Source organism: Emys orbicularis, chromosome 3, assembly GCF_028017835.1.
Source record: "Emys orbicularis isolate rEmyOrb1 chromosome 3, rEmyOrb1.hap1, whole genome shotgun sequence".
In the NCBI taxonomy this organism is placed as follows: Eukaryota; Metazoa; Chordata; order Testudines; family Emydidae; genus Emys; species Emys orbicularis.
In genome coordinates, this window is record NC_088685.1 from 168,674,648 (window position 1) to 168,701,180 (window position 26,533).

Sequence of the window (26,533 nt, forward strand, 5' to 3'; positions counted from 1 at the left end):
CACCTCTGATGCCATCTTTGGCTCCACAGTACTGTCATCTGTAACTGACTCGACTCCGAAGCCCCAGCCTCCCGTGGGGATATTGCTCGGGAGTCCTACAGTGAAGCACCCCGTAGGGATACTACTTGAAGGAGAAGAGGAAGTTACCTTGTGTAGTAACAATGGTTCTTTGAGATGTGTGTCCCTATGGGTGCGCCACAACCCACCTTCCTCCCCTCTACTTCAGTTCTTGTCAATGACTCTGCGGTAGAGAAGGAACTGAGGGGGGGGGGGTTAGCCTGTGTGCACTGGTTAGCCTTGTGGCCGGGGCATGAGGAGAGACGGTGCATGTGAGGGCTTATTGGACACTGCTACCGAAGTTCTCCGATCAGCAGCGCAGGGACGCAAGCATACCTACAGCGAAGCACCCATAGGGACACACATCTCGAAGAACCATTGTTACTGCGCAAGGTGAGTAACTTCCTCTTCTTCACATAACACACAGTCAACTTTTGGAATTCATTTCCATGGGATATTGTGAAGGTTCAAAAAGAATTAGATAAGTTCATGGAGAATAGGTTCATCAATGCCTATAAGCTAAGATGGTCAGGGATGAAACCCCATGCTCTGGGTGTCCTAAGCCTCTAACTGCCAGAAGTTGAGAGGGGACAACAGGGGATGGATCACTCAATAATTGCCCTATTCTGTTAATTCCCTCTGAAGTACCTGGCATTGGCCGCTATCAGAAGACAGGATATTGGGCTAGATGCACCATTATTCTGACCCAGTATGGCCATTCTTATGTTTTAAAGGCAAAAATCTGTCATCAGATGCTTGACCAGAACTCCCATTGACTTCAGTGGAGTTGTTCTGTGTAACGGTATAATTTTCCCTTAATTTTGTTTTTGAAATTTTCAAATACCCTTTTTCCTTTCTGATTTTCAACCAATCCAGGACTATCCTGAGAAAGGTCATTCTTCTGGATTTCTAGCCTAATTTTGCTGAATCAAAAGTTTGTCAAAGCTTTGGGTAAACATTAAACTGAACCAAACCTAAATTAGGCTGGTGGTATTTTTAAAGGCTCTTAGTGCTGTTCCAGCTGCTCCCATAGAGGTCTGTGATGGGTTTTACTGTGAATTTCAGGGGGATTAGTGTTAGGCAAATGCTGAGAGCTTTTGAAAATCTCACCCTAAACTTTTTAATATTTCTCCATCACTGTGTCACAGTCAGCTAGACTACAAATGGGGGGAGAGTGAGATGGCTTCCCCATGAGAAAAAATATTCTTTCTCTTCCATTGCTCTTAGTAATAGGACACATGACTCAGCTGGTGATGTCCCATGAAGAGTCACCAAATTTGATATATATGATGGAACTTCGAATTGCCTGTAGGCTAAATGTTTACAATGAAAGAAAATTTTACCAAAATAAGCAGGTTTGCTAGGCTTATCCTGAGGGGTTTTGCCATCTGCAATTATTTGAGCATCGTTTTTATGTCAATCCTTTGATATCTACTAAGAGTACCAATCCAGTTCTAAATCCTTAAGTCCAATTATAGTTTTGTAGGACATTGTTAAATACACTAACTGATATTTTAGTGAATTGATAACTTATTATCATTTCATTATCAATGAAAATTACATTATTTGTGGGCTTCCTCTGGAAAAAAAATGTTAATGAAGCCAATGCCATATGTAAGGAAATCCAATATTATAATATATTTGCTTTATTGCATATTAAAATTTTTCTTAAAATTATTTTTCTTATTTGCTCAGCTTAGTAAACGTACTAGCTAATACAGGAATTCTATGTGATTCAGAAAAAAATGCTCATTTCTGAAGATAGACTTTCACGCTGGGAAGGTTTACATAAGAATTTTTTTTTTTTTTTGCCAAAATAGTGCTTGTCAATTACCAGATATTCCTGCCAGAGTGAGTAAGCCCCAGTTCTGCCGCCCTTATGATATTCAAAGGTATTGCTGTGGAGTTAAGGTTTAACTCACTATAAGGGAGGCAGAACTGGGCCTTTGAGAGTATGTCTATTCAAGCTATGGCAGTGAGCCTCCCAGCCCAGGTTGAGAGACTTGGGCTAGCATGCTACAAATAGCTGTGTGAATAGCACTTGGAAGTTGTAGCTTGGGCTGGAACTCTGGGCTTGTCTACACTACCGGCCGGATCGATGGGCAGCGATTGATCCAGCGGGGGTCAATTTATCGTGTCTAGTATAGCCGTGATAAATTGACTGCTGATCATGCTAGCGTCGACTCCGGAACTCCACCTCAACGAAAAGCGCAAGGGGAATCGACGGGAGAGTGTCTCCCATCGACACACCGCAGTGATAACACCGCGGTAAGTAGATCTAAGTACGTCAACTTCAGATACGTTATTCAAGTTGCTGAAGTTGCGTAACTTAGGTCGAACCCCCCCTCCCCCGTAGCGTAGACCAGCCCTCAGACTCTGAAGCCTAGGGAGTGGGGTGGGCTTCAAAGCATGAGCTCCAGCACAAGGCACAACTTGAAAGAGCTGTCTACACAGCTATTTTTAGAGTGCTAGCACAAGCCCTGGAAACCCAAATCTGTCAACCTGGGTGAGGAGACTTTCTGCCATGAGCTGTGTAGGCATACCCTAAACTATTAGCCACTGCCAACCTCTAGTTTACAACATACACACAAACTACATTGGAAGAGCGCTATTACTGTTGCAAAGTCAAGCTATTAGAAGTTAGGAAATGTCAGAATTAAAGTTATGTGTGCATAATAATATAATAATTAAGGCTCCATGTTTGTCACGGAGTGACCTCCATGACTTCTGCAGCGGCCCATGCAGCTGGCCTGGGAGCTGCCTGCGCTGCTCGGGCAGCCCCGGGGATAGTTGCACCGGCTGCTGCTGGGGAAGTCTCGGGCCCCCCTCCACCCCCCAGCAGCAGGAGTTTGGGTGTGGGGGGCTCAGGACTGGAGACTGGGGTGTGGGGTGGTGCTTACTGGGAGGGATCCCCAGAAGGGTGACAGGAACTCTCCTCCCTCAGCTCCTAACTCCACGTGCTGCCTCTGCCCACAGGCACCGCCCCCACAACTCCCATTGGCTGTGGTTCCCAGCTCCCATTGGCTGTGGTTCCCAGCCAATGGGAGCTGCAGAACCGGAGCTTAGGATGGAGCAGAGGCAGCACATGAAGCTAGGAGCTGGAGGTCACTGCTTCCCAGGAGCTGGGCAGGGAACCTGCCTAAGCCCTGCCAACACCCCACCACCACCACCACCTGTGGCGTCCCCCCAGGCCGCGACCTCCCCCGAGCACCCGTGGGATCCCCCCGGGCCACACACCCCACCCCCACTGGGCTGTACCCTCCCTCCCCCCCCCCCCCCCGAGTATCCATGGTTCCCCGCAGGTCGCACCTGCAGCACCCTCTGGCCACCCTCCACCCCCCAAGTTTTAGTCAGGGGTATATAGTATAAGTCATGGACAGGTCACGGGCTGTGAATTTTTGTTTACTGCCTGGGACCTGTCCATGACATTTTTACTAAAAATACCCGTGACTAAAACATAGCCTTAATAATATCTACATCCGTGATTTTGAAGAAAAAAAAAAAAAGATCAATTTGTGGTTCAAGACATGAAGTCAAGGAGAGAGGGATTAAAGCTCTTGGTCAGGTGGTTAGTTTTAATAAAAAATGTCACAAATATCTTAGGTCAGAATATTCATACTTGAGTGCTTAAAGTTAGGCACATAAAACCCTATGTAGGCATCTAAATAGTGGCCTGATTTTCAAAAGTGAAAAGTGTTATAGCCTCCATTTGAAATTTATGGAGCCACAGACACTGAGCATCTCTGAAAATAAGATAACTGTAGATTTAGGTGTCTAACTTTAGACATTCAAGTATAAAAATTTTTGTCTCAGTAACTAATTTCTAACGTCTTTGTTAAGGCTGGTGGTTATCATTTAAAATTTCCTAGTGCTTGAACTGGCAACCAGTTCTACCACCTGTAAATGATAGGCCCCTTCCTTCTTGTCATAAATTGGTTTGCTGACCAGTTATATGAAAGATCCGTTGCTCTAAACAATGCATAGGGAATTTCCCAATATTGTCAGAAGTGGTGATGTGCACAGACAAGGGATTTTCACAAAAGGAAAAAGGAAAAGGAACCAGAGAAGAAATCACCCAGTAGACCTAAACCATCAGTGCTGGTAAACATGCCAGGTTTTCCTCATGGCAAGTGGTGAGACACACCCTCTTGTTGGTAGCACAGTTTCAAAAATGTAGTTGGCATCTTGTAGCCACAAGACCCCCTAGTGAATATATAATGTTAAGTGAGCATATTTCTAATAGCAATCAATCACTAAAAGCTAAATAACCTGGAATATCACTATGTTATAATGGTTTCAGGTCTGTATACTTGATTTATAATTGTGAAGTTTTGGGTTTTTTGATATCTATAGATATAGATATTTGGGTGAGTGGATGTGTATCTGTGTACCCGAAAACATTACAATATATAGTTATATATACACAATATTTATTTATTTATATTTTTACAGCCCCTGAAGACGTACAACCACCTACAGCTATATCCTTTCCCACTTTTTTACTACTGAGTTGGAGTCCTCCAAAGAGACCAAATGGTATTATAACACAGTATGCTTTATACATGGATGCTGTATCAATCTACACTGGAAATGGAACTAAATACATTGTCAAAGGTGAGTTATATAGTGGTGACTCCTAAGATGGGTATGTCACAGTCATTGGGCTAACTGCACACCTAACCCTTCCTGGTCTTGTCAAATGCACCCTCCTCTCAGTTCTCAGGCCTGTAGCTGTCACCTGTGTTGGGGTGAAAGCACATGGTTCTTCTGCTCTAGGCATGCATCGTAGACTGCCATCCCCAAGTCCTAACTGTGATTGCCTCAGCAGGCCTGATGTATCTTTGGAGCCTGCAGTTCTGTTCCTTTTGGGAGCTATGACACCAGTGACCAGACACCCTTCTTATAGCAAAGTATTGATGAGAACAAAAGAATTTAAGAGAGAAACAGATCTTGTAATAGTAAAAAAGACCAAATACATGTCTCGCTTACAAGATATCTAACCATTTTCCACATGGTGATCCTGGTAGTTCTAGCTTCCTTATAGACTCCTCCACGGAGCCTCGGTCTGTCTGGGTGATCATCTATTCCCTTAACTCACAAACCAGTAATTCCCTCCCTGACTTGGGGAGTCTTTAAATCTTGCTCAGTCCTTTTATCACCCCCCCCCCCTTTACAGAAATCAAGTCTCCTTTTAACTTTTTATAGTCCTTTGATCTGGTAACTTTCAGCTTTGGCAAAACGAGGCTTGAAACTTGTTGGAGCTAGGAGGTAAGATCCCCCAAGCTACTAATTTTCCCCATTGTCTTTCAAATGTGTGCCTGGATAGCCTTATCTGTGTTGCCTTCCTACACAGCCCCCATTGAATTTGAGCATATAATAAACATTTCACTACCTCCAATATAACTTGTACAGTCTATCTCAATATCTATTTTACATATCTTTATCCTTAGATGATTACATAGCAGCCCCATGACCCTCATTGGCTGTTTGTATTGATGTACAGTCATCTGACATCTTACTTTCACTTTAACCTTTTGTTTCATCAGCATACCACAAATTCAGGATTATCATACAATAAAAATAATGAACTATGTGTAGCCTTGTGCAGCAAAAGGAATAGTCTAGCCCAGTCACAGTTTTATGCATGTTTGTAGATAGGTGTAAAACCAAAAAAGATATTAAAATCAGAATCTACCCAGGATAGAGGAGGGTCAGGGTCTTACTTTCTTTTTACTATAACACTTTAGCATACTATAAGACCTCAAAAACATTTCTGCATTTTGAGTTAGTACAAAACATTTTAAAAAATGCATAGTTCAATTTTTTTTTATTTGCACAGGCCATAAGCTACTAGTGCGGTGGGTCAGTTCTGACACTGAAAAATGAATCCAGTTAGAGAACCTCCTGAAGGCTGTTGATGTTTGCTATAATAAATAGCACACACTTTAAGTCAAACTTTTTCATTCTGTATTCAAAGGTAATGGATTTTTTGTAACCATAGTAACCTTGTTGTATTTCTGGATAAATACATGAGGTATATACATTCTGGTTTTATTTTTGAATATAAACTACCACATTATATATTACTAATAATATGAAAAATAGGATATAGGTTAGCATAATGACAACTTAAAGTAGTATGCATTTTTCTTCTGCAAAAAATAAATATTTATCAAAAATATAGGTTCAATTAGTTTCACCTCCCTCCCTCCACCCAGTTTTCTGGTATTCTTGTAGTACCATTTATCTTTTTTTCAAGATCTCCATTAATCTCTTATTACTGTCCCGTAACATTATTTTTAAAAATTTGGAAGCAGAAATACATGTGCTTCCAGTCTTCTTATAAAAAACATTATTGAAAGATTTATGCTGATGTTGTTATTAGGGTTGTGCTCTGCCCCGTAGCATGTATTTGCAAAATGGTCATGAATTGGAAAGTGTGAAAAACATTTTTGGAATATGTTCACCATACTAGTGATTTTTGAAAAGCGCACATCAGATTACATCATGACTGATAACTACTATCTAAGCTGTAATGAAGAGTTATCTATTGAAACTGCAATCAAGATAATTTTTATAATTTTCCTACCAGCAATTAAGGGTAGGCTACTCTCAAAAGACTCAATATTTGGCTCATCATCCAAAATGTTGGACGCTTATCTGAGACTTTTCCAGCCAGACCTGATTCTGTAAAACTGGCCTAAAGAACAGACTTTTAATGACATTTTTAGTACTTGTTTTTGTGGTCATATCTGGAAGTAACGCAAGAACCACCTTTCTCACAGTAATGTAGCATTTCTGTTTCTGCTCCTGGCATAAACATTTATATGAACATTTCAGTACCTTAATGTAAGTTTGGTTTCCCTTTGTTTTTTGAAATGGGCAAAGGTTTACAGTTTCAGGCCCTGAATTTGATTACTGCAGAAAATATATTGATCAGTCTACTAGGAAACTCCCCATCTCCCCAGAGACAGCAGGACTCAGTTTCACCAAAATGGGCCTAGCTGATTGCAACTCTGATAGAGTCAAAGACAATTTTCAGAGGGCAGGCCAGATTAGTTCACTGCCTGTAGTCTAAATAGGTCTTCTCTTCCATGTGAAAGCCCCTACCATTGCCCCATTTAGTGTTATTCAGTAAGACCCAGTTTCCTTCCAGTGGGGTCCCTGCTTCTCACCAAGAGTGCACCATACTTGTAAATCTCTTGCTTTTTAATTGATATTAGTTGCTAAATGGAAGGAGATTGATAGTCTCCTCATCTGAACTGGTGGAACATGAGTCACTTTCTTATTCTCTCTTACCATATGGGACATGACATGTATGACTGTTTGCTCCTGTGCCACCTTTATCTTGCTGCTGATTTCTCACTCTGCTTGAGGTGTGCTGGAAATGTGGAAGGAGCCCAGGGGAAGAAATGTGATCTGAGTCAGAAGGTTGGGATTTAGGTCACCAGAAATCCAAGTCATTCTGACTCAGGACTATTCAGATTTCTAGCCCAGATTTATGCTTGGCTCTAATTTTAATCAAAGAAATGTCATTTTTGTTGCTAAAGCAGAAGAGCCTTTGTTTCCTTACAGAACCCACAATCTGCTCCTTTGTAGGCTGGAGGAGTCATTACAAAGTGGCACAAAGTAATCTTTCTTCTCCAAGGGTTATATCTGTACAGTGATAAAATCAAAGGATTAAAAGCCAGATTTGGGGACTCTCCAGTTTTGTGTCTGTCTCTCCTGCCTGTTGTTTTGTTTGTTTGTCTGTTTTTGCTTTGAGTGTGAAGGTTAGTGCCGTTGGCTTCTACTGATCATGTGCATACTGGTTTTTCAGAGGCGTATAATTTGGCCAAATTGGGTAGATTTTCCTAGGGACATCAAAAAGCACCTCTCTGGCCCCTAGGGAACGCCCCTTGCCAGAGCATGGAGTCTCTAGAGCTTCTTAATGAAACATTTGTAAGATTTTTTTTCACATTAGCAAAACAATGTGGTTTTCTCTAATATCATTCTCATAAATGGCTGACCTGTTTTAGCCAAAACATTTTTTTTTTTAATCAGCTCAAGGCAGACAGCATGGAAAGTTTCAGCACAAGTGGTTAAAGTTTGGCAAAGTTGTAAACAAGTGAAAACTGTGTTTTATAATGAAAAGTGTCAGGCAACCTTAACTCTAGGCATTGCTGCCAGCACAGCTTATAATGTGCAAAGAAATAATAATATAGCACAAACTTTTCTGAGGAGATTGCTAGTGATGGTTGATTGTCAAAATCTGAGCAAAATGTCTCGCTCCCATGTCATCTGAGAGCTGGCTACCTTTGTGAGAAAAGTTTCTCGTAAAAGCCTGTAGTGAAAATAGTCTTCTTTTCTATAGTGAAACACATTGGATTATCTAACCTGGTGAAGACAAGAAAGACATTACTTGTAGATATATGTGTGACACACAAAATGTTTATATTTCCATCACTGTAGAGTGTAATCTCCAACTTTGACACTGCGCACACTGAGGATGTAAACGTCTGCATTTTCTCCAGCACTGCATACTTGACACTGCTAACAAATTTGGTTCATTTAATTTCTCTTGCATGTAGTAATGACTCTGATTGTGAATCCTTAAAAGAAAAATATTCCTATTAATACTCATCTGATTGAAACTGTTGTTTTCTCTGCCACACAGTAAGAAAGCATAGTGTTTGCAGTATTTCAGGAAAGGGATACTTCACCAAACAAGTCACAGGGCCAGATTTTCAGCTAGCTCAATAGAGCTGTGCCAGTTTACAACAGCTGCGGCTCTGGCTCACATTCGCTGGCTTTCTACAGTTAAATTACAAATAATAATCTTTTCTGGTGTCTGGGATATGTCGCTTTTGATCATTTAGTTTTTCTGGAGTATAAAAACAAGGGTAATCCTTAGAAAGAGAGAGAAGAAGATAACCTGTAGGAATAAGTAACAGTTTGGCTGGCTCAAGTAGAGTGACCAGGTGTCCGGTTTTGGACCCAAATACCCAGTTGAAAAGGGATGCTGGTGGCTCCAGTCAGCACCGCTGACAGTGCCATTGACTGTCCAGTTGGCGACGCTGCACAGAGGGGCTGGCAGGCTTCCTGCTAGCCTCCGCACCGTGTGGCTCCTGGAAGCAGCGGCATGTCCCCCTCAGGCTCCAACACGTAGGAGCTGCCAGGGGGCTCCGCACGCTGCCCCCACCCCCAAGTGCCACCCAGAGCCTGCCCCCCTGTCCCCCTCCTGGGCCCAAACCCCTGCCACAGCCCTGATCCCCCTCCCCCCTCCAAACCCATCAGTCCCAGCCTAGAGCACCCTCCTGCACCCCAAACCCCTCATCCCCAGCTGGAACCCTCTCCCTCCCTCCCACATGCCCCAACCCCCTCCCTAGCCCTGATTTCCCCCTCCTGCCCTCCGAACCCCTTGGTCCCAGCCCAGAGCACCCTTCTACACCCCCAAACCCTCATCCCAGCCCCAGCCCCAGCCCCAGCCCCACCCCAGAGTCTGCACCCCCAGCCAGAGTCCTCACACCCCCCTGCCTCAGCCCAGAGCCCCCTGCCATACTCTGAACCCCTTGGCTCCACCTCGGAGCCCCCTCCTGCACTCCATACCCCTCATCCCAAGCCGGCACCCTCACCCCCTCCCACACCCCAGCCCCCTGAGCCAGCCTGGTGAAAATAAGCGAGTGAGTGAGGGTGGAGAGAATGAGTGACCGGGGGGGGGGGGAATGGAGTGAGCGGGGGCGAGGCAGTGGCGGGACCTCAGAGGAGGGGCAGGGACAGGGCGAGGGTTCAGGTTTGTGTGAGTAGAAAGTTGGCAACCCTAGGCTCAAGTTGTTCTTGAACTTGAATGCTGAAAGACAGATTTTGTAAGACCAGACAGATCAGAGTTGGAGAAGAGAATGAGGAGACTTGTTAAATTCTATGATTAATAATAGGGATGGGGTGGGAGTTCGGCATCTCTAAAAATCAGGGCCCACTATGTCAAATATTCAGAAACTGAAGCACCCAAAATTAAACAACACTTATATGAATTCTTTTCTTGAAATCAATGATAAACAGTATCTTTAATATATGTGATCGCACAAATGCCATACTTCTTCAAGAAACACTTTTGGACTTTTTTTTGTCCTTTCCACACCTATAAAATTCTACAGATAATTTTAAAATGACTGATTTTGCATTTATTATTAGGAATCCATCACAATTGTGTCAACACTTTATTTACTGTACAGTTAAACATGACTTAAATGAAGGGGAAACCAGAAAACATTTGAACTGCAGAGTTTGATTGCCAGTCAGGGCATCACAAAGAGGAAAAGTCCTGTTAGATCATATGATTGTTGTTGTTATGGTTATTCTAATTAAATATTGAATAGAATTAGGGAAAGTGCATTGCTGCTACCCATTCTGGATCTGTTCAGTGAACAGAGAGAAGGGAGGCATTAAGCGTCCAGGTCTATCAATCCCAAGCCTTGACAAGACAGTCACTCAAAAATGTGAAAAGCCCAAATGATTCTTTCTTTCCTGTGATCTTACACCAATAGTTTATTGAATAGAATGGTAGCACCCAAAGACCGCAGTCAAGATTGGAGCCCCGGTGTGCTGGGTGCTGTAGAAATATAGAAGAGACAATCTTTGCCCTGACAGCTTACAATTGATAGATACTGTAGTATTTCTGTGGGAGCCACTGTGGGACTGTTTCCTGTCTTCAAAGGGGGCCACTTGGGGATCTGGGGCAAAATCAGTACTTGGTCCTGCTAGTGAAGGGAGGGGGCTGGACTCGATGACCTTTCAAGGTCCCTTCCAGTTCTAGGAGATGGGATATCTCCATTAATTATAATTATAATTATGTAGTATAATATTCGTAAATATCTGAAGGAGCCAAGTCTTCTGTTTCACTAGGTCCTAGGATAACCTATTCCAAAGAGTCATTCAACATCAATATAACATTGGCATCAAGTTAGTGAATTTAAGACTCTAGTTTGTTCTGGAAGCCTTGGCACCTGCTATATAAGTGTGAGCAATAGAATATTTATCTTCACCTGAAATACTACCCGTGTTACACAAAGAGATATAAACTGAAGTCCCGTTGTCATTTTCAGGGTCTTGCTCTAATGGTTCGACAGTCACCATTCCCATAGGACTGAATGACATATCCAGATCATAAGGCAATACAGCAAGCAACGTACTTCCCAAAGCAGTACAAAAAGAACATCATCCCTGCTGCAGGTTTCATATGGGCCAAAATACTTAAACATTATGATGAGCACTATAAAAAACCCCAACATAGTTTTATTGCTGCACCCAGCACTAGAGGGCAGATTACACCAGGTTTATGGAAGGAGTAAGCTTCCCTTAACGTTATATATATATATATATATATATTTAAGAAAGCACATTTGATACACCTGAATTGACAACACTGACATTGCCAGTGACCTGTACTAGTGTAATTAATTCTTCAGACCCAGAATGCAGATTCAGCAGGCACAAAACCAAAGGGCAACTGGGACTGTCTGAGTCTGTCATTTCTGTGTCTCAACTTCAAATGGAAGACTCTAGTCCATTCACTGGACTTAACTGTACAGATCCGGAGGCCAGGGAGGAAAGCATTATGTTTATTTGTAGCAGTTCTCTTGTATCATTTTCTGTTGCAGTGCATTAGTGTAGTGTTAAATAAAATCTGCTTATTTAAAATCCTTTTAAATAGTGTTTAAATATTTCCTGCTGATACAATCTGCTAAAGTAGTTATCCTTGCTGCAGATTTCAGTTAACCTTGTCGCAGATACTAAGCCTGGAGCTACACAGAGTTTTAGGGGCCTTGATTATGGAGCAAAACCTAATGGTGTCATTATAAAACCACAGCTGGACAAGCTTTTGGAATCCTCGTCCTTCAATCAGATTTGGGTAACACAGCAAGCCAGGAAAGAACTCACGTTAACCCTGCCTGAATTGCTGAGCTCTCAGGTTATTTGGGCACCACTTGCTAGAAATTAAAATAATAAAATAAAACTCAAATTATAAAACAAAAGGGATTGGCACCTCCAAATCTGCCACATATACAACCACAAACTGTTTTGAACAAATAGCTTTCTCCAAAGCTAATAGCAATGGATTAGCCAAAAGAACAGAAAAAAGGCACATTTATATGGCAATGTAGGGAAAGTGCATTGCTGCTACCCATTCTGGATCTGTTCAGTGAACAGAGAGAAGGGAGGCATTAAGCGTCCAGGTCTATCAATCCCAAGCCTTGACAAGACAGTCACTCAAAAATGTGAAAAGCCCAAATGATTCTTTCTTTCCTGTGATCTTACACCAATAGTTTATCATAGTAAGAAATGTGTAAGACACTAGTCCTTTAATTTTCCCTTCACAAATATGTAGATTGGATAAGAGAGTTTAAAATATCAAATGCTGTTTGAGTGATATTGCATACTGAAAGAGAGGATGTAAGCCAAGTATTCACCTAACTGCAGTGTATTTGTGTTTGTAAAATTAAATACAGTAGTCTACTTGCAAATCATGGGGCTGATTCCCCTCTCACTTCCACCTTTGTAAATTAAGAGTAGCTCCAAAGAAGTCAGTGGAGTAACAGCAGGTCAGATATTGTGTGATAGGCAAAGTATGCCCCATGCATTTTACATTTAAATTACTGTAGATGATGATAACCAAGGGTGAGAAGATAGTTCATGTTCATTCAGTTGTAGGTCTCTGCTAACAATGGTGCAAGTTGTGACGGTGGTTCTTGTAGGTACTTGTCCCGTAATAACTGGACTGAAACTGCTGATTCTTTTCACATCAGCCACTGAGATGAAAGTAGTTTTATGGTGGATGTTGTTTGGGCTCCTGTAGTTTGAGTGCCTAAAGCTAGGCACCTAAATAAGTGATCAGGGTTGTGGATAAAGGTTATCTAGTTGATATAGTGTACTTGGATTTCCAGAAAGCCTTTGAAAAATTCCCTCACCAAAGGCTCTTAAGGAAACTAAGTAGTCATGGGATAAGAGGGATGGTCCTTTCATAGGTCAGTAACTGGTTGAAAGATAGGAAACAAAAGGTAGAAATAAATAGTCTGTTTTCACCGTGGAGAGAGGCGAACAGCGGGGTCCCCCAAGGATCTACACTGGGTCCTGTGCTGTTCAACATATTTATTAATGATCTGGAAAAGGGTGTGAATAGAGAAGTGGCAAAGTTTGCCCATGATACAAAATTATTCAAGATAGTTAAGTCCAAAGCAGACCATGTGAAGTTACAAAGGAATCTCACAAAACTGGGAAACAAAATGACAGATGAAATTCAATGTTAAGTGCAAAATAATGCACATTGGAAAAAATCCCAACTATACAGATATAATGTTGGGTTCTAAGATAGCTGTTCCCATTAAAAAAAATCTTTGAGTCACCATGGATAGCTCTCTGAAAACTTCCATTCACTGCCCAGCAGTGGTCAAAAAGGCTAACAGTATATTAGGAACAGTTCAGAGAGGGATAAAAAAAAAGACAAAAAATATCATAATACCACTACATAAATCCATGGTGTGCCACTCAAATAGGATCTAGTGGAACTGGAAAACATTCAGAGAAGGGCAACAAAAAAGATCAAGGGTATGGAATTACTTCCATATGAGGCGAGACTAAAAAGATTAGGGCTATTCATCTTAGAAAAGAGACAACTAAGGGGAGAGATGATAGAGGTCTATAAAATAATGAATGGTGTGGAAAAAGTAAATAGAGAAGTGTTATTTACCTTTTCACTAAATATAAAAACCAGGGGTCACCCGATGAAAATAATAGGCAGTATGTTTAATACAAACAAGAGGAAGTACTTTTTAACTCAACACACAATAATCTGTGGAACTCATTGCCATGGGATGTTGTGATGGCCAAAAGTATAACTGGGTTCAAAAAAGAACTGGATAAATTCATGGAGGATAGGTCCATTAATGGCTATTAGTAAAGATACGATTTGGTCACAGATTCGGTAACTTTAATGAACCTCTCTGACTTCTTTGGCTTCAGCCCCCTGCCACAGTGGCTGCGGCAGGGGCAGGGGCTGGAGCTGTCAACCCCTGTGGCTGCAGCAGGGGCTGGAGCTGTCAGTCCCCCCTCCTTGTGTGGCTTGGGCTTCAGTCCCCCCAGTGGTCAACCCCACCCCTGGATGCTGGTTAGTTTTAGTAAAAGTCACAGGCAGGTTGCGGGCTTCTGTGAATTTTTGTTTATTGCCTGCAACCTTTCTGTGCCTGTATTAAAATTAACTTTGACAAAATCTTAACCTTAGCTATTAGCCAAGGTGATTAGGGATGCAGCCTCCTGCTCGCGGTGACCCTAAACCTCTGACTATCAGAAGCTGGGAGTGGAAGATAGGGTGGATCACTCTTATTGCTCTGTTCTGTGTACTCCCTCTGAAGCTCTAGTATGGGTTGCTGTTGGAGACAGGATACTGGGCAAGATGGACCGTGGCCTGACCTAGTATGGCAACTCTTACGTTCTTATAGTCTTAGAATTTCCGATGTGTTGAGTACCCTCACTCAGTCAACTGGGCCACTTATTTAGGTGCCTAGATATGGATTCAAATGCCTAGATGTGGTACACAACTTTGAAAATTTGTACTTATCTTCACAGTGGTAGAAACTGGACAGTTATATTTGACATCAAGACTTAAGACTAAACTCTGTTTTTGCTTTCTTCAGTTAATATGTGTATGTTACCATTAACTCTTTTAGAGAGATTAAACTTTTTTTTAATTTGGGCTTTATTGAACGTTTAAAAATAATTGACAACCCCCAAAGAACAAAAATAAGAGATTGGTGGGTGTGGGGCTCTGCAAAATATTCACAAAAGAACAGATTGTGAACGCCTTATTCACATTGGTGAATATGAGGATTTTGCATATTTTGGAAAGGGATGGAGGTGTTTTTGGAAGAGTCTAGTTTCATGAAAAACTGGTGAAATTTTGTTGCTTTAATTCACAATAATGCCCATTTTTCAATGAAATTCTGTCCATGTGCACTCAAAAAGTTGGGGAATCACAAAAATCTCCACATTTGTTAAACTTCTTAAATTGGACGTTTTCTTTCTACAAACATTAATTTTGTGTTGAAGCCCATTAAAATTTAAAATTTCACATGGATCAGTGAAAGAATTTCAATTTCATGAAAAATAATTTTTAAGTGAACTTTTGGGAGTATGAAATGATCCCGGATAAAACTGCAAATATTTTTTTCAGTGAATGTATAGCACTTAATTTACATAACTGGAAAGGGAAAGAGTACTGGAAACATTTATGACAAATTGGTGTGTAAGTAAAAGAAACTACAGTTGGACTAAGTTACTAGATGTCACAAGCAGCTGTGTACTGACGATTATTGCTGGCTGTTAACCCTTTGGGTGTTGAATATTATAGGTGTATTCACCTGGATTGCACCACCTGCACAATTGAATGTGTTCTGTGTGTCCTAATATTCCAGTGACACCAGTGAAATGTTCATCGATGGTAGCAACACAACAGGCAGGTGCACAGGAGGCCCAAGTTGCATCTGCTTACATGAGGGTGAATCTGAAGCAGTTCTTGCTCCCAGTAGGTGAATGGATGTTTACTAGTGACCTTCACAGGAGAAGGTTTAGGCCTTTTCTTTAAATTTTTCATTTGCACTGGATCCTCACTCATAATCTCCATCCCTCTTTGGAGTTGCACATGCAGTACTGCCCCCAGCACATACTGGATAGTTAATAAATTAATTAGTTTGAAAACTATTTTAATTGTATGAGAGACTGGAAATCTGCATTCTGTCAATTTTAGCAGCGAGTGAACCTCAGAGGTTTGGACATTTGGTAAACTTTGCATGAGCATCCAGATATCTGGATGCTTGTTCAGGCTTCTTGTTTCTGTAAATTTGTGGTGAAAAATCTGAGAATGACTTTTAAAAATAGTTCCAGATTATTTTACCAGTTAATATCACTAAACTATTTCTATTTAGGTTTAGAAATAATACAGGAGCCGCCTTTCCTTCATTGTTCTCAGCACTCTTGGTTCTCATCTGTTCATGGTGAACAATACATGTCTGAACATTATAGAATCTTAAAGTTAGATTTGAGTTTAGTTCTAAAAATACATGACAGTTTGGACTGTTGGAAGCAGGGCTGGCTCCAGCATTTCTGCCGCCCCAAGCAAAAAAAAAAAAAAAAAAGCCATGATCGCGATCGGCGGCAATTGGAAAAAAAAAAAAAAGCCGCTATCGGCGGTGGCAGTTCAGCGGCAGGTCCTTTGCTCCTAGAGGGAGTGAGGGACCTGCCGCTCCCGAATTGTCGCAGGTGCTGCCCCTCTCCCTTGGCCGCCCCAAGCACCTGCTTGTTAAGCTGGTGCCTGGAACCGGCCCTGGTTGGAAGAAGATTCTTGTATTTTCCAAACCTGCTGCCCCTTCTCCTAAATTATGCAAAAATAAAAAGGTTTGCAGGGCATACATCAAGTCAGATTCCAGCTTGATGTGTCACAAAAATCATGAAAGGAATTCTGGCAGTTTTCTTTTCCTGTTGAATCATTGCAAGAATTTAACCTACATTTTTACAGCTACCACCCAAATTGTTTACATAAAACTTTATAGCCATTTAGTTGGTACTGAACTCCATCAGACTTTTCACTATTCCTTTAAAATATGGTATTTTTTATGATAATCCACTTCTGATCTAAATTGCAGTTTGGCTTCAAACGTTTTTTTTATACGACAGATATGTTCATACCAATCATAAAGATTCATACCATGTAAATATAGGAACAATTTAAGATGATGTATTACAAAGAAAATAAATAGTGCATAAGCACTAAATTTAAGTGAACATAAATCGAAGCATGTAAGGAAAATATCAGATTAGTGTTCTTTAAGTAATGCATAAACTCAAAATCTTTTAAGATGACTATCATGAGGCAGATGAGAAACGGAGTTCATTACTATTTCAGTGATGGCAGCGTTGCAAATACTGCACTCCATTATTGTAGATGCAACTTAAATGTTCATATATTGATTTCTTTTTTCTGCCATTGCTGGCAATGTATATGATGGCATGTAAATCAACATCTGGATTCATAATTTAACAATGCTCTTGTTGTTTAATCATTTCAGTAATGTATTGCACAGCACAAGGTCAGCAGACGTAAGGGGAAAAAGCGTCAGCTGCGGAAAAGTGAATTTTCATCCTGATGATAATCTTCTGTCTTGTGTCCTGCATCAAAGAGTATATCTCTGCTCATTTTTTATTCTAGTTTGCTATTAATCAGTGAAACTTGAGATCTTTCTATAATAATCCTTATTATGAATGCCTGAAGGTTCTATCAGCGTAGGTACATCAAAATATGTAATTTTGTACAAATATCCTTATGGAAACATTTAACATTTTGTTTTGAGATTTATTGGGGCAATATAAATTAGAGTGGTTTGGAATAAGTATTTGATAAAGAGCAGCAGAAGATAAAATATTTCTTGTTTGAACTTAGGATGGCATCAGAGTGGAGCTATGTTACATTCAGAATGGAAATATTTGATCTTGCAATGAAGCCCTTTGAATTGGCTTTTACATTAAAAAGATTTATTTTGAATTGATATATAAATAGGATATATGATGGAATTTACTGGGCAAATAAATATACCACTTCTAGTGAGGGGTAAAACTCATTTTTCTTGAGAGGTAAATGTATAATTGAATATGAATGCTTTGTTTACACTGTACATTACAATGTTGTACATTTAAAGTGTGCTCACAAAACTATTATTTTTATTATCTTTTGCACATTGCAATGGCAGTGGTGCACTGGAATATTTCTTTTTTGTGTGTTTTCTAACTGATCCAGAGGCTACAGAACTTGCATTACATGGCTACCCTGGACGTACAAGTGAGGGAATACAGATAGTATATAAAACACACAATATTCTAGACCCAGAGATACTTAAGGTCTTTCTCCAGCATCCCTCTAAAAATAACTGAAGCCAGCTTTCTCTCTCTTTTGAGGCTCCATTTGATTCAGGCCTTGGAATATTAACAATACTTAGCACTCTATGTATTCAAAGCATTTTAAAGATATTAGTTCTTATAATTTGCCTGGGGAGGAAAATAGGCAACTAGTGTTAGCACCATTTTTCAGATAGAGAAACTGAAGCACAGCACAGAGAGTCTGATGGCCAGATTTCCAGAGATGCTGAACATCCCACAGCTCCTATGGCACCACTGAAAATACAACTTACCCAAGGTCACACACCTGAACAGAGCCTGCATAAGAGCACAGCAGTTTGGGCTCCCCCGTCCATGCTTAATCTACTTGGCCACACTGTGTTTCAAGTCAAAAATATTTTAATGAGAATTCATATAAATAGATGTTGAACAGAGCTGTAAGGAATGTGAAATATTTTGATACAAACATATTACCTTTGCATTAAGAATAGGTATTTCTGTTTATTGAAAGGAAATAATTATTTGAAAATGTGTTACCAACTTGTCCCTACCTGACATCAGATGAGTAGAGCTATTTCATGACCACAATAAAACAGTTGGACTGCCCTTGTAAGAGGGCTGCTCCTCCTCTCCCTCTTCATTGGTTTTGAGCCCATGGTGACACAGAAGGCTAGAATGAGTGGAATGTATGAGCAAGGTTCAAAGGGAACAGGTGACAAAAGCCTACATATAGATATAAATAAAGGTGACATTAACAGAAGGCTGGATATTTGAGAGAGGATGGAACATTATAGTAGAGTTATAGGGTGCAACAGGTGCGAAGAGCATGGGGGAATCTGCTTAATATCTTTGATGTCTATTCAGAAAAGCAACAAATATGGGAAATAAACAGGAAGAACTGAAAGTATTAATACATAAGCCAAATTATGACTTAATTGGTATCACTCAGAATTGGTGGGATAAATCTCATCACTGGAATATTAGTATAGAGGGGGAAAAGGAAGGAGGTATTGCATTACACATTAAGAACATACACACTTGCAATAAAGGTAGGAGGTCAAGAAGGAGAGGATAACCTCTACAGTGTCAACAACCACGGACAGGACAAGGAGAATGAAGATGGAGTAGAAGCCCTAATATATAGCCAGAATAAGAAACCTAAGTGTGAGCTTTTTCAGGATAGTGAGAGGGTGGAGGCCAGACTGGAAAGGCTCCAAGATGGAGTTACAGGAGATTAAATCAGTGTATCATGTGTAGACATCGTGTTTGAGTTTAGAGATGAAGAGGAGGCCAATGAGATGATGACTAGTGGCCAAGAAGGTCCATTATGTGGACTGGAGCCTCCTGCAATCTTTTTTTTTTCCTGCCATGGGGAGAACAGAAACTTGAAACTTGAATTTGTTCCTTCTCTTATTTAATGCTTAATGCTTGAATTATGAGGCCAAATACCCAGGCATGTCTGTTACGTACATTGTGGGAGGGACAGGTGATTTTACACCATCTTTCTGCTCTGCGGATCCTGGAGACCAGCCCTATATGGGCCAGTTGAGAAGTCCAACTAATTTGCTTGACCAATGTGTCTGGACATTCTTCTTACAACTCTGTGTTCCATGCCCTGGAAGGGCCTTCCCATAGAAACAAGTTTTGATAGGAGCATTGTGTACATTTATCAGATAGATTATTTGGGATAATTGAGACACATGTTAATCTCTTTAACAATTAGGGTAAAAAGGGGAGTTTCCATTTTGTCAGATGAAATGTTTTGGGCTCCTATTGTGAGGCTGGCAGGATTTAATATCATTCTTTTAATGGCACTAATTCATTTTTTTCAAACTCTTAAGTTGTATTGGGAATGTGAATATATGCATAATTGAAGCCTTTCTGTTAAATGTATATGCAAATATATATATTGGCCAAACAATACTCAAAATAATGTAAAATACATTGAAAAAACATATCAGAATAAGATAATGTACATCTGTCTAATTTCCTGGAATCAACACGGCTACAACAACACTGCATAAGATAATGTATTGAGTTCCCTGAAAAAGAGATGCTTGTATCTTAGCTTAACTAGATAAATCTCTGGCAGAGCTGAGAGAGAGGCAGCAAAAACAGATGGTAGCTAGAATTAGAACACGATTGACAATATTTGCATATAGGGCAAAGGAAAATTCCAGGGGACTAAATGGACTGATTTGGTTTGAGGCAGTTCAGAGAAATTACAAGAAAACTACTTTCACTAAATAGTCTGCCCCAAGTGATTCCTCTTTGGGAAGCACATTAATCAATGCTACATTACTCCGCCATAGAACCACTCCTCCTTACCCCACCTTACAGTTAGGTGCCACTGTTTTGTGAAGGCAGATTCACTGTGGCTGAAGCTTCAGGGCAGTCCGTTGATGACATGGCCTTCCTTTCTCATCAGATAAACCCCCCATCAAAATCGACAGTAGTTGGAAGTCTCAGCAGGGGACTGGAATGGGCATGGAGACAAAGTTAATGCTCTATCCCTACAGATAGTCTCTCTAGAAAGCTCACTGATGAGGGAGTGTGAGGAAGGTTGCAGCACTACTGCCTGTGCTGTATCTGTTTTGTACGTAAAAAGAGGATTCTGGTTTTCCAGAGCTGTAAATCTGGCACCTTCTGAAAGCACAAAAATCACTCAGACTTAACCAAGAGATTTTCTTTGTGCAAAAATTGTCCCGTGATTCTTCATTACAGTCAGACTGAGTCTACACTAGATTTCTTTTGGGAAATCTCTAGGAGTTGCCGTAACACTGGTGCAGCTCACACCGGTAGTAGCAATGGTGAGAATTATCCTATAGGCAGGTCACCAGACATTTTACCACCTTGTCATCTAAGCCTGCCCAGAGCAGGTCTGGACAACCCCATGGTAAAAATGCTGGTGAACAATGCCCCACCTGTACAACCACTCCCATCACCGAGTACAACGGTGAGCAGTTTCCCCTCAAGCCAGGGGCTATGAGTCCAAAGAGAAAACTTAAAACCTCCATTCTGACAGACAGCTCCACAGAGACTAAGGCCAAACCTTAAGAAGGGAGAATCACCTGCTGAGCATTGCAATTCCCATGGAAGACTGAGAATTGCTGGTGCCCAGAGATTCATATGATGAGATTTATCTCAACATTTGCTCCTAACTTTCTATGTGTTCACTGTGTTTTGATATATTTTAATACATTTCATAGGATTGGCCAGTCTTCTCTCCAGCCCTCTCCACCCACCTTTTGTTGTTGTTACTGCAGTATTACAGTGTATGTCTGTTACAGTTGTCACTCTGACACAAGCAAATCCAGAAAGCTTTCCTGAACAAGCTAACAGAAAGGAAATAAATTCTCACCAACAATACTTAATGGTTAATAGTCTGTAGTCTTTCTGTACTATAGAAAGTAGGACATGGGAAATCTGAACTGAGGATCTAGGCTAGAGGGAAAAAAAGGAAAAGTATAGGACTGTGGGGAATGAATAATATACCTTGTTCTGTACGCATGAGAGTGGGGACTTCAGAAGTCTCTTAAGGGTTCACCACTTGTGAATTATGCATCTCACTCTCACTAGTAGGCGTAAATGCATAATTCTAATCTGTTCTTATTACTTATTTATAACACACCAGTAGAATGTAAATTCTATGCCTCCTTTGTACAAGCTGCACATGCCACTTACGGTATGCAGATATTTCAAGGAGCCTACACAGACAACTTTCCTGGTGTAGCACATCATTCCCAATTAAAAGACCTAAACGTCTAATGATAAATTAAACTTATTCTTCCCCAGTTCACAGGTGGATCATGCAGGGGTGTGTGCAAGAGAAAAGGGAGAGAATTAATAGAAAATAAGTATTCAGCTTGAAATAACCTACTCTGCATTATTATCATTGTTATTTATTATAGTTACTGTAATAAACTGTATATGGTTGGGGAAAAGCCTGCAACAAATACTAAATTTATGAGATCGGGGACAGGTGATTGTTCTTTCTTTTCATGTAGCTGACATTGATCAATTTGTATTTTTCCCTGATGATAGTTTTTGCCATAATAACTGTTTGGTGGCCCTTTACTATTGAGTTATGATTGCAACACACTCCACATACGAGAAGGAGCCTGTGAACTTTATATCCTAATGTGGGCATCCTGTAGATACACAATAATACAAAGCATCTGACTACACCACCTGTTATCTGTGTACCCACAAATATGATTTATTCTGGTAATCCTAGTTTAATGCATCACATCAGATTGTGGCAGTTATGTTATCTGATGACATTACTGACACTATATGCCATGGCTAGGTAGTGCAACACATCAGCTAAAAAAATGTAAACCTTTACAGGGTCTTTTTCCCCCCTATATTAAAGATTAAGAGAAATTGAAAAGGACCCTTTTCCCAACTACGTATTAGGAATGAATCCTCAGCTGTTGCTGAATTCTGCTCAGCACTGCTAAGAAGAGAGGGAAAAGGTGGCTTTACACCACTTTTATCTCCCTCCCAATCCTAGGGCCAGCTGGAGGCTGGCTCAGCTCTTGTACAATTTAGAACATCCTCAGTGCTGCTCTAAATTGGTCTGGCTAGTATCAGGGCTCAGCTCACCAGAGCGATTGCCAGAGTGCAGTGGTTCTTTGGCCATGCCCCTTTCTTCCTGGCAGCAGCCCAGATGCACTTTTCTCTGGATCTGGGAAGAGGTGGTATGCCAGCTATGGAATCTCTTACATCAGGGGAATCCCTAAGTGGATGGTAAAACTTGTTTTCCATCTGCCTTTCACTGCTGAAGCAGTGGAAATCATGTGGACTGAGGCAACCTTATCTAGCTTTAGAAATATATAGCTTGCTACTACTTTAAGACTTCTAGGCCCATTGCTCCTCTGTTTTACACTAGTTATAAACTTACTAACGCAGGAATTTCCATAGTTCATCAGACCCAAGAACCATCTAATTCAGTATCCGGTCTCTGACAACAGCCATCACCAGATGCTTTAGGGCTGAGGTGGGCAAACTACGGCTCACGGGCCACATCCGGCCCGTGGGACCATCCTGCCCGGCCCCTGAGCTCCTGGCCGGGTAGCTAGCCCCTGGCCCTTCCCCTGCTGTCCCTCCTTCCCCGCAGCCATGCTGCCGCGCGGGCAGCACTCTGGGTGGTGGGGCTGCTTGCTCATGCAGGGCAGTGTGGCAGCATGTGTGGCTCCGTCCGGGAAGTGCGGCTCCAGACATGCTGCTCTGAGCGGCATGGTAAGGGGGCCGGGGCCAGGGCTGGGACCAGGAGGTTGGATATGGGGCACGGGGTCCTGGGGGGAAGTCAGGGGACAGGAAGCAGGGGCGGTTGGATGGGGCAGAGGTTCAGGGGCGGTCAGGGGATGGGGAACGGGGGGGGGGGGGGGGTTGGAAGGGGTGAGGTCCTGGGAGGCCTGTCAGGGGGTGGGGGTGTGGATAGGGGTCAGGGCAGTCAGGGGACAGGGATCAGGGGGGGTTGGATGGGGGTGGGGTCCGGGGGGCGATTAGGGGCAAGGGTCCCGGGAGGGGGAGGTCAGGGGACAAGGAGCGGGGGTGTTGGATGGGTGAGGAGTTCTGAGGAGGGCAGTCAGGGGGCAGAAAGTGGGAGGGGTCGGATGGGGACGGGGGCCAGGCTGTTTGAGGGGCACAGCCTTCCCTACCCAGCCCTCCATACAGTTTCAGAACCCCAATGTGGCCCTTGGGCCAAAAAGTTTGCCCACCCCTGCTTTAGAGGGAGGTGTAAGAACCCTGCAGTAGGCAGTGGTGCAATCTGTCCCCCAAGTTAAGTCTCATCTTGAGATCTACTAGCTAGATATTGGTGTAAGTCCTGAAACATGAGGTTTAATATTCCTTTAAAAATTTTTGATATCACTAATTAAGATAACACTGGGTAATCTTGTCATCCATGTAAATGTCTAATCCCTTTTTGAATCTTATTAAATTCTTGGCCTTAACAGCTTCCTGGAGCAATGATTTCCAGAGTTTATTTTACGTGGAAAAAATATTTTCCTTTGTTCATAGATTTGGATTCTAAGGACAGAAGGGACCATTGTGATAATCTAGTCTGATCTCCTGTATAACACAGGCCACAGAATTTCCCCAAAATAATTTCTAGAGCATATCTTTTAGAAGAACATCCAATATAGATTTACGAATTGTCAGTGATGGAGAATCCATCACGACCCTTAGTAAATTGTTTCAATGGTTAATTACTCTCCCTGTTAAAAATGTATGGTCATGATTATCCACCACAACCCACAAATCTTTTTCAGAATCATTGTGTCCCAGGATAGAATCCCCCATCCTGTAAGTATGGTCTACATTCTTTGTTCCTAGAACTGTACATTTATATTTAGCTATATTAAAACACACATTGTTTGATTGCGCCCAGTTTACCAAGTGATCCAGATCACTCTGAATCAGTGAGTTGTTCTCTTCATTATTTACGACTTCACCAATTTCTGTCATGCACTAATTTTATTAATGATGATTTTATGTTTTCTTCGGTGTCATTGATAAAAATGTTAAATAGTGTAAGATGAAGAACCTATCCCTGTGGGACCCAAATGGACGTAGACTCACTCATTTTGAGACCTAACAGTTAGCCAGTTTTTAATCCATTTAATGTGTCAGGTTAATTTTATATAATTCTAGTTTTTTAATCAAAATGTCATGTGGTATCAAGTCAAATGCCTTACAGAAGTGTATGTGTATTACATCAACATTATTATCTTTATCAGTCAAACTTGTAATCTCATCAAAAAAAGATATCAAGTTAGTTGGACAGGTTCTATTGTCCATAAACCCAATATTAATTGGCATTAAATACATTACGCTCTTTTAGTTCTTTATTAAGCAGGCCCGATATCAGTCGCTCCATTATCTTGCCTGGGATCAATCTCAGGCTGACAGGCCTATAATTATCTAGGTGATCCTGTTTTCCCTTTTTAAAAATTGACACAACATTAGTTTTATTCCAGTCTTCTGGAACTTCCCCAGTGCTCCAAGCATTGTTGAAAATCAACGTTAATGGCCTAGCAAGCTCCTCAGACAACTCTTTTAAAACTCTTAGATGCAAGTTATCTAAACCTTCTGGTTTTAAAATCTCTAACTTAGTAGCTTCTGTTTAACATCCTTCAGAGATATTAGTGGAATGGAAAGAGTTTATCATCACCACATGAAGAGACTATACCATCTGGTTTCCCCCAAATACAGAATAGAAATATTTATTGAACACTTCTGCCTTTTATACGTTATTGGTAATTCTATTATTTCAATCTAGTAATGGACCAATAGGATTTTCAGGATTCTTTTTTTCCCTAATATATTTTTTAAAACTCCTTATTATCCTTATGTCTGCTGGCCATCTATTTCTCCTTGTGTCCCTTGGCTTTCCTTATCAATTTTATGCAATTCCTAACTTCTGGTTTATATTAATTACTGTCAACTTCCCCTTTTCTCATTTGGGGTGTGTGTGTGTGTGTGTGTATACACACACACAATGTATGTCTATACACACACACAAACACAACCATCTTCACTTCCGCTCTAAACCGTGTAGTTTTTTTTATTTAGCATAGCCTTCTTCCTCGATTGTGGCTTTTTGGACATCTGGTAAGGTATTCTTAAAAGAGTCCCAATTATTCACATTCTTCTGATTAAATTCTTCCCAGGTGATCTGGTTCATAATTGTTTTCAGCTTTCAGTGAAACTGGCCTGGTTAGAGTACCTAATATGTATATATTACTGTTCTGGACTTTATTCTGCTTGCACATTATAAATATGAAGTCATGATCATGTGTAGCTAAGCTCCATTAATTTTTAGTTCTGTGATCAGTTCCTCTTTATCTGTTAGGACAAGGACTAGTATAGAATTCCCCTGTGTTAGTTGCAACACTTTTTGAGTTAAGAAATTGTCATCTATTGTGTTTAAAAATTCCAAGGATTTTATAGTATTGGCAGCATGAGACTTCCAGCATATGTCACTCAAATTGAAGTCCCTCACGATCAAGCAGCTTTTTCTCCTACACATTGTAGAGAGGTGCATAAGGAAGTGGTCATCCTGTTCCCTAGCATGCTTAGATGGTCTGTAGCAGACACAAACTAGTACCCCATCTTGTGTTTTATCTGTTAGGACATTGATCTATAAACAGTCAAGTTATCGTCTGAGTTATCAGTGACTCAGAATCAAGTAATGGTATTTTTGACAGAGTAAGCCACTTCCCTCCCCCTTTGCCCACCCTATCCTTCCTAAATAGGTTATAACCCATTGATTTTAACATTCCAGTGGTGAGAATCATCCCACCAGGTTTCAGTAATATCAAGTAGATTGAGATTATGCTCAGAAATGACCAATTCCTCTTGTTTGTTACCCAGGCTCCTAGCATTGGTCTATAGGCAGCTAAACAAGTTCTCCTCTTCATGTCCTTTGGTTCTTTGATTAAGTTCTTAACATTTTGATTCTGTGCTGAGTGCTCATAATGTCCCTCTTTTTGCCCTTCCCTTTTGTTATTAGTTTAACCCTCTCCTGACTACTTTAGCCAGCCTGTCCCTG

The 26,533-nt window shown here is 41.1% G+C and overlaps 1 protein-coding gene across 1 annotated transcript in view; it reads left to right on the forward strand.

The window, feature by feature from the left end:
- Window positions 1-26,533, forward strand: part of USH2A (usherin) — a 578,278-nt gene that overhangs the window by 268,786 nt on the left and 282,959 nt on the right. The window contains exon 31 of the mRNA XM_065401740.1: window positions 4,510-4,671. Coding sequence (XP_065257812.1) covers window positions 4,510-4,671 — 162 coding nt within the window. The remainder of the gene's footprint in view (window positions 1-4,509; window positions 4,672-26,533) is intronic.